Source organism: Gadus macrocephalus, chromosome 9 (genome assembly GCF_031168955.1).
Source record: "Gadus macrocephalus chromosome 9, ASM3116895v1".
Classification (NCBI taxonomy): domain Eukaryota; kingdom Metazoa; phylum Chordata; class Actinopteri; order Gadiformes; family Gadidae; genus Gadus; species Gadus macrocephalus.
This window is the reverse complement of record NC_082390.1, coordinates 11,729,249-11,741,948: the sequence shown is the minus strand read 5'-3', so window position 1 is coordinate 11,741,948 and position 12,700 is coordinate 11,729,249. Positions and strand designations below refer to the sequence as shown.

The window sequence follows — 12,700 nt, the reverse complement described above, 5'->3', positions numbered from 1 at the left end:
AATGTATTTCCATAGCACTGACCTCCACACCTGTGGGGGCAGCAATGCGCCTGACGGCATGCTATGACGCCTTTAGATGCAAAAGAAAATAAAGAAGATTTCCCCCTGGCTAAAACGCTAGCAAACGTTTATGAAACAGAGCGGGGCTTCAGTCACATATTTATGCAATTTTGCTCTCCCAGTAACCGTTTATAGAATTGCATATTTTTTTTAAAATAGGCTATTTTTTAATTAACGACGACTAGAAGCAGAGACTAAATTGCCCTCATACGGGATATCGGTGAATTCATTGGCGTTCTAATCTAAGCACGCACTCGGACACGCTGATGGCGGTCACTATCGAGGAGCTGTATCGTAACTATGGGATCCTTGCTGACGCTAAGGACAACCTCAGCCAGGTATTTAATCATCCAACCATCTTATTAGTTTTGAATTATCGAATAATACGTTTATTAGAGTGATGTTTGTCAGGTAAAGTGCTTGGAAAGGATGTTCAATATGGTAGGCTGTTACAAATGCTAAGCTAACGATAACATGCTAGCAAACGAGCTTGAGATCGACCACGGTAGTAATCTTGAATCCGTCTATGGACATCTGGTGTTTCTTTGTGCAATTTATTGGGGATTTGTATTTATTTTTCCTGAACTATCCAGATGTAGTAATGAGAAGGAATTAAAGATCGAAATAGGTCCCCCAAACTTTAAAACTCTTTCGCATGAGAAATTAATTCATTAAGTAATTTAAGTGTACTTCTTGGGATCTCTGCAGCATAAGGATGCCTACCAGGTTATTCTGGATGGCGTCAAAGGTGGCCCAAAGGAGAAGCGTCTCGCTGCACAGTTCATCCCAAAGTTTTTTAGCAGCTTTCCCGAACTTGCCGATGCTGCCATCAATGCCCAGCTTGACCTGTGTGAAGATGAAGATGTGTCGGTGAGTTTTTCCAAAGTTTGAACTGTTGTTGGTGTTGCTCACAGAGTGGTTTATCGTTTTTCACGTTTTTTTCTCGACTCTATATCTTTTAAATATTGGCAAAAAACCGTGTCTAATACTAACAAGTAGTCCCAACACTAACAATCAATGTACAACCTTCCGTTTTCAGATAAGGCGACAGGCAATCAAAGAGCTTCCACGTTTTGCGACCGGGGAGAACATCCTCCGGGTCGCAGACATACTCACCCAACTCCTCCAGACAGGTACTGGGCTTGGTTATAAAGTTAACACCGTCATGTTTACAATACAGAGACCAGGGCATTTTCCTCACTAGGCCTGCACGATTCGGGTAAAAATATGAATCACGATTTTTTTAGCTTAATTTATATCACGATTCTCTGCCACGATTTTTTTCTCACGAAATGTAATTTTTATTGCACCATGAACCATGACAAAAAAACTAATGGCAGTACCAAACAGTTTTTTGGCACCTCTAGCACGTTGCGTTTCATATGGCCCTTTATAACTGATTAAAGTGCAGTGTCAAAAATGGATTTATTTATTTTGTACATATAGCAGCACGTTGTCTAATTGTTGGCCTTTCATAACTGCTGAACCAACTCCACACACTTGTAAATGAAGGCGTAAAAAAAGTCAAAGTACTTTAAAACTGCAATCCACACAGGGGCGAATCGAGATTGCGATTTTAGACGATTTAACATGCAGGCCTAATTCTCACCCAACTCCTCCAAGACAGGGTTAGGTAAGTTACTTGGTTAGGTTATGAAGATAACACCGGCCATTTTACAATACAGAGACCAGGGCAGCATTCATGATGTTGAGTCCTCCAGTAACCTGTGTGTTTGTGTTTGTTCAGAGGACACTGCAGAGTTCAACCAAGTGAATACGGCCCTTGTATCGATTTTCAAGAGTGATGCCAAGGGTAAGACTTATTCTCTTCTTTTTTTTTACCTTTTGCTTTTTGTGTCTTATCTGAACACCTTATCTTGATATATGTTCCCTGCTGATAGCGGTGAGCTTATAGGAAAGATGGTGGTTTATAATTCTGCAGACCCGTAAACCAACTGGGAACTAGCGATGGTTAAGATCCATTGGAGACCCATTATATTAAACGCAGGACAAAACCTATCATCTAATCTACAGAGGTGTTGTCTATCCACAACAAGAAGCTACCCTGCGCGGCACTCGTAGTTTGTCTATTGTGACCTGCTTTACATTGGAGCTCTGCCGGACGGTAACCCACTGACCTTCTCCACAGAGCACTAACGTGATATGAATGGACTTTTTCTCCACCAAATATTGGTTTGTAAACCATGCGAATATTCAAAGCTTGAAATGATGTGTTCGGGACAGCCCTACTGACCACAATCTGCCCTGTTGAATCAAATCACATATCCGACAACTGCCTTTTATGAATTGTGAAATTTGAAATACAATTAGCCTAACTGCATACGTTTTGTGTCAAATGAAAAAGGTCCCCACTTGATGGATTCCAGTTTCTGCACCCCACGATTTTAACTGTTCTTATCGCCTTGATGTGTCATAAAAGGGTAATGTGTCATCCTTGGGCATATAAAAGATGCTCATTTGCAATTCTCCGTGGCCTGTGTCCATCAGGTACACTCGGAGGGCTCTTCTCCCAGATCCTGCAGGGGGAGGACGTGGTTCGGGAGCGAGCCATCAAGTTCCTGTCTCTGAAAATCAAGACCCTGCCCGAGGACGTCATGACCAAGGAGGTGGAGGACTTCGTCTTTGCAGAGACTAAAAAGGTGCGCTCTTGTTTCCAAATGTAAACCATTGCCGGCGCTATCGTGTTTTCCCCGTAGTCCTCTTATGTGGCTGCGATGGGATAGAGTACTAAAGTGTGACGTCACGTTTCCATAGCAACCGATTTTTGGTTCTACACAAACCAAATTAACAAGGGGAAATCCTATGCCACACAAACGTTTGATAGAAAAGGTATGATTTTTTTGGCCGAATTGATTTGCGAGTTTGCTTTACCAATGATGTAAGTAATATTGAGATTGGACCAACTTACCGTTACATTATAAACTTTATCTTTCATGCTAGCGCAAACTTTTAATTTTAATACCCCAGGGGAATACATGAATGCCTTGACATGTTTAGATTGGTAGTGATTTTCACCTATTGAAATTGACTCATTTTCATTTGAAAGAAACAACACATGGAAGCAACAGAGAACGCCATCCCTCTTTCGTCTGTTTAGAACTGAAAATCCGGTTGCCAGGACAACGTGACGTTTTCTCTTTAGTACTCTATTGGATCGGAGTGGCTGAATGACACTCTAGTCTGAGTGTGAAAGATATTGATTTGGCTGCTGACATGATCAAGTCTTCAACAGGGTAGTGGGTTTATTTCCAGTGACTGACGTCAACGTTTGCAGCGTTAACATTGGGTCCGATGTCCTGTTTCCACCCGTGTCCAGGTGTTGGAGGACGTGACGGGAGAGGAGTTTGTGCTGCTGATGCGCGTGGTGTCGGGTCTGCGCATACTGCAGACCGTGAGTGGCCGGCAACAACTGGTGGAGCTGGTGGTGGAACAGGCCTTCCTGGAGCAGGCGCTCAACCCTGCCGACCCGGACACGGTGGACCGTCTCCTGCAGTGTACACGCCAGGCCCTGCCTCTCTTCTCGGTGAGCATCACAATCAATATATCTTTAAACGTATTATCTAATGGTGGAGCTCAAAGCTCCGGAACAACAGCTCCGGTGACCTAAGTTTAACCCCTTCGAATCCTTTGGCTCGAACTGGGAACAGGTTGTGTCCTTTGAGTCGATAAGAAAGGCTATCTAGCTGCACCTAGGGGCAAAGTTAATATTTAGGGTTTGGATTATTGTCAACATATTTTTCAAGCAAGTGTTGGAGAATAGTTTTCTAACGAATCTATTCCAACACTAAAACAGAGCGGTTTCTTTATTGTCGTTAACTTTTCCAGAAAAATGTCCACTCAACGCGGTTTGTGACCTACTTCTGTGAACATGTCCTGCCCAACCTCAGCAAATTGACCACCCCGGTTGCTGACCTGGATATTCAGCTAGAGGTATGTGCACTCCTCTTCCTATCAAGGCCTTGAAGTGAGCTGCATGTTTTCTTCTCATTAAAAAGGGAATGAAACCTTCAGGCCGTTGGCTAAAGGATATGCATCTGTATGTGTAGGTTCTGAAGCTGCTGGCTGAGATGAGCCCGTATTGTGGCGATATGGAGAAGTTGGAGTCCAACCTCAACATGTTGTTCACCAAGCTGGTGGTGAGTAGGGCTCTGGGTGTCCCGTTGCATTAACAGATCATAACCCATGTTTCTGACCCTCACTTTTCATTGGGTTTTTAATTTCTTGGAAATAAAGTCCTATTTTTTGGGTCTTGTGTTATTGTCTTGTTGTCCGTGTAGGAGTATATGCCCCTGCCCCCAGACGAGGCAGAGAATGGGGAGAATGCGGTCAGTGAAGAACCCAAGTTGCAGTTCAGCTACGTGGAGTGTCTCCTGTTTGGCTTCCATCAGCTGGGCAAAAAGCTGCCTGACTTCCTGCTGGACAAGGTGGATGCCGAGCAGCTCAAAGACTTCAAGATCAGGTGAGCAGTGTAACTCCTGGACACCGTTTCTTACCATGCTATCTAGGTGACCAGCATTGATTCAATAGACGTCAAACCTATGTGCTCCTATAGTTCATGTTTCCAACCGAAGTACCTGGAACGTTCATTCGCAGGAACTACCTTTCACAGATGTGAAAGGTTCCTTTTGGCACGTTCTGTGTTCTCACTACTGCCGCGTTTCCACTGCAGGGTGCGGAACGGATCGGATCGCAAAGGGGCAGTAGGGAGGGGGCAGTATAGCCCAGCTCAGTTCCGAGGTCGCGTTTCCACTGCCGACAGTACCCTTGGTGGTAGGCTGGATGTCAATCGACGCGGCAGCTACGTAAACATCGTAAACAACGTCTTCCTCCGCAAGAATGCAGACGAACGTCTCCACCTCCTTGTTCGCCCAAGCAAGCTTTTTACGCGACATGTAAAGAATTAATTGTAAAGAATAATACCTCGAGGCTACTGTTTGTTTGTTTTTATCCCCGCGTCACCCGGAAGTGACGATTCTGTCGACCAATCAACGGAGGGGGGGTGTAGCTAGAATTCCAGGGTACCCTTTCAGGCGTCTGGTCTCGTTTTGGGTACCGCAACGGAGGAGTCCCTAGAATGGGGTCGGAACGGGTACGGCAAAGTCCGGGTCACGCCCACTTTTGGCGGTGGAAACGCGATCCGACCCGCACCTTTGCGATCCGTTCCGCACCCTGCAGTGGAAATGCGCCATACGATTCAAAGACCCGTGAAGGTTAGAGAAATGAAGGTCCTTTTACATTAGGCACGTAATGATAAACAAGAAATTAGTCTTTCTAACAGTTCAATTATTTACATACGTTTTAGGGATGGGCACGAGTAGTAAATTCCAATCTCGAGTGATCGAAGGAATTTCTCGAGGATCAATTGAGTACTCGTTTATCTATTACCTATTTTTAGAATGCAACGCATGAACGGCATTATTACCAACCAAACATGTAATGCTTATTCTCAATCAAAATAGTCAGTTATTCATTATTTATTTTAACGTTCAGAACACATTTTCCTTACAAAAGTAAATAAATATGTCTCACAATTTAAATCACGTCAAACAAAGGCCTGTAACGTTAGCCCAACCATTGCGATAATTTAAAGTTGCAAATAAAATGGCAGCAAATGAACAAAAAAAAATACAATTGAAAGAAATATATGGGGCATAATTAATCCACCAAGCAATCAAGGTAATATAAACTGAGGCACTGGGCCTGCTTTACACATTTAGAAAAATACACCCTATAAATCATGACTATCCGAAAATCCAAATCAATTCTTGGTGAGAAAAACCAGCATATCGGCGTGCTCTGGAGACAGGCGAGAGCGCATTCTGTTCACTATCTGTCCCGCGGCGGAGAACACTCGCTCCGCTGGCACGGAGGTGGCGGGGATAAGCAGGTGCTGCTTTGCCAGAACGCTCCGTTTTTTTGTATCGATCCCTGTTTGACTTCCACCACTCCATGGGGTTTTGCTGTGGACGGATGCATGACTGAAATAAGCTTCTAGTTTGTTGACATCGCTATTTTCGAAGTAGTCCTCCCCGAAGTGGGTTTCAAGGGCCTCTGATGCGCTTGTGATGCTGTGGGCTGGGGCGTCACTGCTTTCCCCCTCCATGTCATCCGGGCCTTGCAATGGAACCCCGTCGTGCAGTTCCGATAGCTTCTCTTCGGTGCTGAAGCGAAGGGCCGGATCCAAAAACCGAAGATGTTTGTGTCTCGGGTCAAGCGCAGATGCACGCGCACACACACACACGCACACGCACACTCTCTAGTGGCAACAAACATACCTTTATAAAGAGCAAAGCAATAACAATAAATAGCCAGCGGCTTAATTAATTACCGTGGCTGATATTTTCTTCGAGCGGCCTTACACGGGTTCAGAGGGAGCCGACGACGGTTCTCTTGAAGTCCACCACAGGCTTAGATTCCCCTTCCACTGGCTCAAGATGCTTTTCAAGCAGGCTCTTCGCAACTGGGAGCACCATGGACCGAGACTCATGAGTCTCAGTGCAGAGAGCTGTGGTCGCTAATTTGAGGGACTTCAGTGATGGCAAGATCTCTTCAATGCTCTTCCACATTTCGTCCGGCAGCTCAAGTGTCCTTGCATCGGCCAACTTCGTCACCGTCCTGTCCGAAATGCGCTGCGGTCACAGCCCATCTCTGCTCGTGCAGTCGCTCCATCATTTCGAATATTGAGTTCCAGCGTGTCCGGCAGTATTGGATCAATTTGTGTGGTGGGAGGTTTTGTAGCGCTTGCTTTCTTTTTAAAGCATTAGAGGCCGCTGTGGTGGAAGTGAGAAATCAACCTGCTGCACGCTGCGACCACACGGTTGATGTTCACATTCTTAAAGCCGTCATTAATTGCAGCGTATGGGCGAAACAGGGAACCGATCCCACTGGAGTAGCTGCTGGTTTGCCAGGACCATGTTGCGTGCATTGTCATGCACACATGCTACGACTTTATCGGGAACTCCCCACTCCTCAGCGACAGCTCGGAGATGAGCAGCGATGTTCTCCGCTGTGTGTCTCTCCTCCGAGCTACGAGTCTCTGGCACCGCTGTCTTCAGGTCCCAGTCATCTCCCACATAGCGACGGGTAACTGTGACGTAGGACTCAGTTGTGAGGGCAGTCCAGGTATCGGTTGTTATCGGAACCTTGTCGGCTGTCACCAGGTCGGCCTTTAACTGCCCCCTTTTCTCCGCGTACATGTTCTCCACTCGAGCAGTGATGGTGCGCCATGATGGCACTGTGTATTCAGGCTCCTATAAAGGCCATGAGATCACGGAACCCCTTCTCATCCACAAAACTGAGAGGCAGCATCTCTTTAGTGATCATCGATGTAATCAGCATTTTGATCCTCCCTCCAAGGCCGGGATTACAGCTGAGTCTTACGGTGAAAATAGCCGACACACTTGGTTGCTGCAGGTCTGCTTTCTCAAACTCGCCGTTGTGTTTCAGGAGCATATGTTGCCGCATAGTACTTGTACTACTTCTAGTACTACGTAGAATATATTACATTCCACCTTTATGATCTATTATTTCTGTAAAATATTTCCATACTTCGCTGCGCTTTGCTCTAACCGCCATCTCTTAACTTTTTTAATTTTAGCGTCCAGTGGCGCCACGCAGAAAATTGATACATTTGCTTCAGAAAACGTCATTAGATTAAACTTCATTTTGTCAGTGTGTGTATGCAAACTCGAGTTTGCCTGTCCACCAACCGAGTTCATTTGTAACGAGGAGTACTCGTGTAATCGATTCCTCACGCCCATCCCTAATACGTTTATACTCGTACGCTTGTTTTCCAGCAGTCAAATAGACGGATGTAGTTAACCGTCAACCCCCAGCTATTACAAGAGTGTGCGCTGTCCTTTCATCTAAATGTCGTGTGTATTTTGAGGATTCAAATATTATATTTATGGTGTAGTGCAGGGCAGTTGTTTTCCTCTTCGATATCTAAAAGTAAGCTTTCATGACCAATCCGATGTTCAGCCCTGCATGCCCCGCCCCTGATGTTCCTGTACTTTTGGTAACACCCTGTACGCCCTGTTCCCTGCCATGGAAACACACTGATTTCCTCCAAAGATTTCTAGTTCCTGGGGAAAGTTTCTGCTATTGCTAAGTGGAGTGGTTAGTTGGAGATGCAGAGGTTGAATATAATGATGAAGAGGATGTGTGTACCAACTCATGAATTGTTTGTATTTCTGTGCTTCTCAAGGTTACAGTACTTTGCCAGAGGCCTGCAGGTTTACATCAGACAGCTACGGGTGGCGCTACAAGGAAAGACGGGAGACTCATTGAAAACTGACGAGGTAAATGGTGTTTTGGAGTCTGCGTTCAATGTATTGCATTTACGGTCAAACGGTGTCTCTGTTTGGGTGATATTAGCTCTGGGGACAACTAACCTTTTCCCTTTTCCCTTTTAACTCTAGAATAAGATCAAAGTGGTGGCTCTCAAGATTACCAACAACATCAATGTACTGATCAAGGTAAGCCTCTTAGTATCTGATGATGGAGTCTAATGTAACTTTATGCTACTTTCTCTAAAACCTTTTTTTCACTCTTTCAGGATCTGTTCCACAATCCACCATCATACAAGAGCACAGTCACATTGAGCTGGAAGCCGGTGCAGAAAATGGAGGCAGCAGCAGCAGCGTAAGTTTAAACAGAATTGTACAACGCTTTGCACCTTTTTTGGGGGTAATATTGTGGAAACTGAAATGTCTTTTGAAGTCAATTTGGAAATTACTTAAATGAGAAGAATTTATTGGCCCACTTGACAACTTGACTAAATTCAGGACGTAAACCATGTGCATTAATTAATAATTAATTGAATTTATATAGCGCTTTTTTTTTCTGGAAACTCAAAGTGCTTACAGTGATGGGGGCGTGGGGGGACCTCACTAGCCCACACCAGACACCATCTTACTTCTCCAACCTGATGTCTTCCCCAAAAAAGTGACTGTTGAGCAATGAGCCTTTTTGGAGTATTATTTGCCTTCTATGTAACCCGCAATCAAACTTATTCAGTGCACTGGGGGCCATTGCTATATAGTGCTTTATCACAACCTTTTCCCTCGGTGTTCTTCCACAGACCCAAGCGACCGTCTGGTGAGGAGATCAGCCCAGTCAGCACTATCAAGAAGCAGCTCCCTGTGCTGCCCCGGCGGGACGCCCGGCAGATCTACAACCCTCCCAGCGGCAAATACAGCGCCACCATCGGCACCTATGGTACGCACACGCAGCACTATCAAGGCACCCTTGAATCTGACAGCCCTTGAAATCAAGTCGCTACAGGTCGATGTGGGTTAACTTTCAATAGGAAGAATAGAAAGTAATATGAATGGTTTTCTGCACCCCGCTCACTGATAGCTCCAGAGACGCGCGGAGGCTTCAGAGGTGGCCGGGGACGAGGGTTTGGAACCCGTGGCAACAGAAGCCGAGGCAGGATCTACTAAAGGGGGACCCCGACACCTTGCACACGCAAACACACACTGATTGAACTGCAGAGTGTGGAAGGGAACTGCTGTCATCCTTTTTTAACCAGTCTCTTCACCTGTTCTTTCTGCCTCTTCTGATTTTTTTTTTTCTCACTCACAGTAAACTGGCTAGGATTCTTGTACAAACCTGTTGCTTCAACTTAACATGCCACCCTCATGTTCACCATCCCCGTGGTTTACCATCCCCATGGTAGTTCGATGTGGGTTTCATTGAACAAAGGACTGCCACGTTTTATCTGGATTTTAATTGTTTCCTTTTTAGAAAAAAAAGATGCAAACGGTCACTTATTTAATCCTTGTTTTTGTAAGAATTTCACTTAGATTGGCTAGATGTTGGTACTTTGTATGAATCCTTTTTTTTGTGATTACTTTTTTATTTCCATCATCATAAACTTGTATCGAAGTCTCAAGTGGTCTTTTTTTGTGTATCAGTTAATGGTTTGGCTAATCCGCTTAGTCCAAAGCAAATGTCTGCTACTGAAACGTCTGATTTATGCACCGTATCTTAAACATGTAAAGTTAATAAAAATTATGTGGCCACCAGCCTGTTCCTAACCAGCAAATGTAGCAATTGTGATGCATGGAACTACTAAAGCACATGGTTTGAATTGGGTTTGTTACAATTATGGCTTATTGATATTGTAGGCAAACCATTACCATGGTGGATAAACAGGACACTTTGTGTTGTTGTGGTAGTAAATATTGTAATGACTCTTGAAGGAATGGCCTCTTGGCAATGTCAGTTCTGTTAATGTGTTGGTAAGGCTTGGGAGATGTTTCTGAATATCAAAGGGTTAACTTTGTCAAGTATTTATTGGTTGCATCCTTGCTGGGAACCAGATGTATTAATTTTCTACAATTTCTATCCCCCAATGAAGGTGTGCTAGTGTTTGCATGTTTTTTAATTCAATTACTAGTGTTAAATTTTTTTTGGATTAAAGGCAGTTAATGGGTAGACAATTGAGCTTTTGATTGTTTCCCTTTGCAATTTAAATTTATCTTTCTATTTTACTAACAAATATAAATTGTCTCTCGTTTAGATGTAGATCAGCAAGCTCCACAAAGCATTGCCAGTTATCCTGGTTTGTAGAAGATTATTTATCTGTTCCAGGATTGGGGTATGGAGATAATCAACTAATATATATATATATATATATATATAGAGGTGTGCATATCTATAATCTCTATTGTGACGTCAATGACTAATTCTTCGATAAGAGCAGAGAAAAACTACCAATATGGCGCTGAGAGGTACCTGACCACAATGACTTGTAGTGAAACAGTTTTGCCACTAGAGGACGCACAAGACCATCGCTTTCCACTCAAAGCAACCAGGTCTATTTTTATCCCGACCAAACCAGGCACTTGAAGCTTCATGATGTCTTTTGTCTCGTATAGCCGGCTGGGCAGACACCGATGAACATTGCTTTCTTGATAAGAATCTTGCAGAAAAGTAAAATGTAGATCAAACTCCCCACACGTCATTAACTAGTTGGTCACGAGTAATCCAAACAGCTTTCGTTGCTGGACACGTGGTTAAAGGATAACCCCGTTTTTCCTTTGAAATTAAACCCTGAAGTAAGCCGACGTTGGTTGGGACCTAGGGTCGTCTGATATTAGATTCAGTTCTTTGCATTATTGCATACACTACACAGACTGCAGACCTGTTGGTAGCCTATATTAACTTCCATTTCTGGTCGAAGGGGGGCTATAAGCGATAGGCAATGCCTTATTGCTCATTGGTTGTGACCAGGTATTTCCCAAACCAGCCACATGCACGCGCACGTTTCTTACAATAATCAGGTGGTGGAGGAAGGGTGGGTGGCAGCAGCGGCAGAGGATGAGGAGTAGACCCGAGAAAAATAGCGGATTGAGAGAAAGGAGAACGCGAGTGGTGGTGGAACTCTGTAGACTATGAGCCCATGTGATCTATTCATTTCTCTCTCTCTCTCTCGCTCTCTTTCTCTCTCCCTCTCGCTCTCGCTCTCTTTCTCTCTCCCTACATACACAGGCATTTCAGGGATTATTGACAAATGGTTAAAATGACGCTAAGGCATGTCCACAATTAGCTACGGAACCCCAACTCGAGACTCGGGGTTCTGTAAACACTGTCTTAGCCAGTGTAGCAAGACAGTTATGGCCGTACAGTAGCCGACTGTTCTCGACGGAGGAACTGTCCCCGGTGCTGAAGCGGGTTACGGTCTCCTGACAGAGGCCAACATGTTCCGTCTCGACGTTTCTCTTGAAGAACGAGTTTCAGAGATGTTTAATTTAAAGCAGGGAACGCAAACGGAATCTAATTCCAAAGCCCTCGCCTCTGAGTCCAGAATGCTTTGCTTTTATAGTGGGATAGTTAGGCTCTTTTCAACCAGTTTAACCGAAACTGACTCGTAGTCTTTTGGAGGACGCAAAGGTTCCACGTCACGCTGTGGCTTCTTCCGTTTAGAGGAATTCTTAGTGTAGGCCTACACGTTTGAGAAATAATATGATCAGTCTGTCACAATAAACTATATATACCCTACATGGGATCCTATTCATAGGCTCATCTACACCAAAATACAGCTACGTCTTTACCCAAGCTTTCGGAGTTGCCTTATTAGTGGCGTGCTAAATAGCAGTGGGCCTAAAGTCATTATCTATCAGCCTATATGCAGGAGCAGATTGCATTACAAACAGGTCGCTATGTAAAGCACTCTACAGAGAAAATATACAACGTGAAAAGGGAACTTTTCTTGAATTTCATAGAAAAAAAACAGTCCGCCCACTCATGTACAATGCTAGGAATAGTAACAGTACCGCGAGGCCAGGCTAAATATAGCATCCAGTGAGAGTTAGCATGTCAGTTTGGGCGGGAGTGAAGCGGCTGCTGCACGTGAGACCATTTTATGGGTACATAGCTATCAATAATCCCATCCCTCTGGCTCATTGCTGCTTTATAAGACTATCACAAGAGAACCATACCTGGCTGAACATAAACAAGTCGTCCCCTTAGTCAGTGGCCTACCTTTCTGCCGATTAACCAAACATCAACCGTCAACAAAACATTTTTTGTCTTAAGGAGCTTTGTAAAATATTTACAGACAGAATGTTGCTGATGGATATGAAATGAGATATTTATAAAACCCTTAAAA

The 12,700-nt window shown here is 44.3% G+C and overlaps 1 protein-coding gene across 1 annotated transcript; it reads left to right on the top strand.

Annotated features, from left to right (window-relative positions):
• The first annotated feature begins 33 nt into the window (after positions 1 to 33).
• api5 (apoptosis inhibitor 5) lies at positions 34 to 10,529 on the top strand. The gene is made up of 14 exons (XM_060061782.1): positions 34 to 398; positions 769 to 930; positions 1,100 to 1,193; positions 1,808 to 1,873; positions 2,569 to 2,720; positions 3,398 to 3,604; positions 3,907 to 4,011; positions 4,128 to 4,217; positions 4,359 to 4,540; positions 8,288 to 8,381; positions 8,502 to 8,558; positions 8,639 to 8,724; positions 9,164 to 9,300; positions 9,442 to 10,529. The coding sequence occupies exons 1-14, from the start codon at positions 327 to 329 to the stop codon at positions 9,525 to 9,527; spliced, it is 1,590 nt and encodes a 529-aa protein (XP_059917765.1). The 5' UTR covers positions 34 to 326; the 3' UTR covers positions 9,528 to 10,529.
• Positions 10,530 to 12,700: the final 2,171 nt, after the last annotated feature.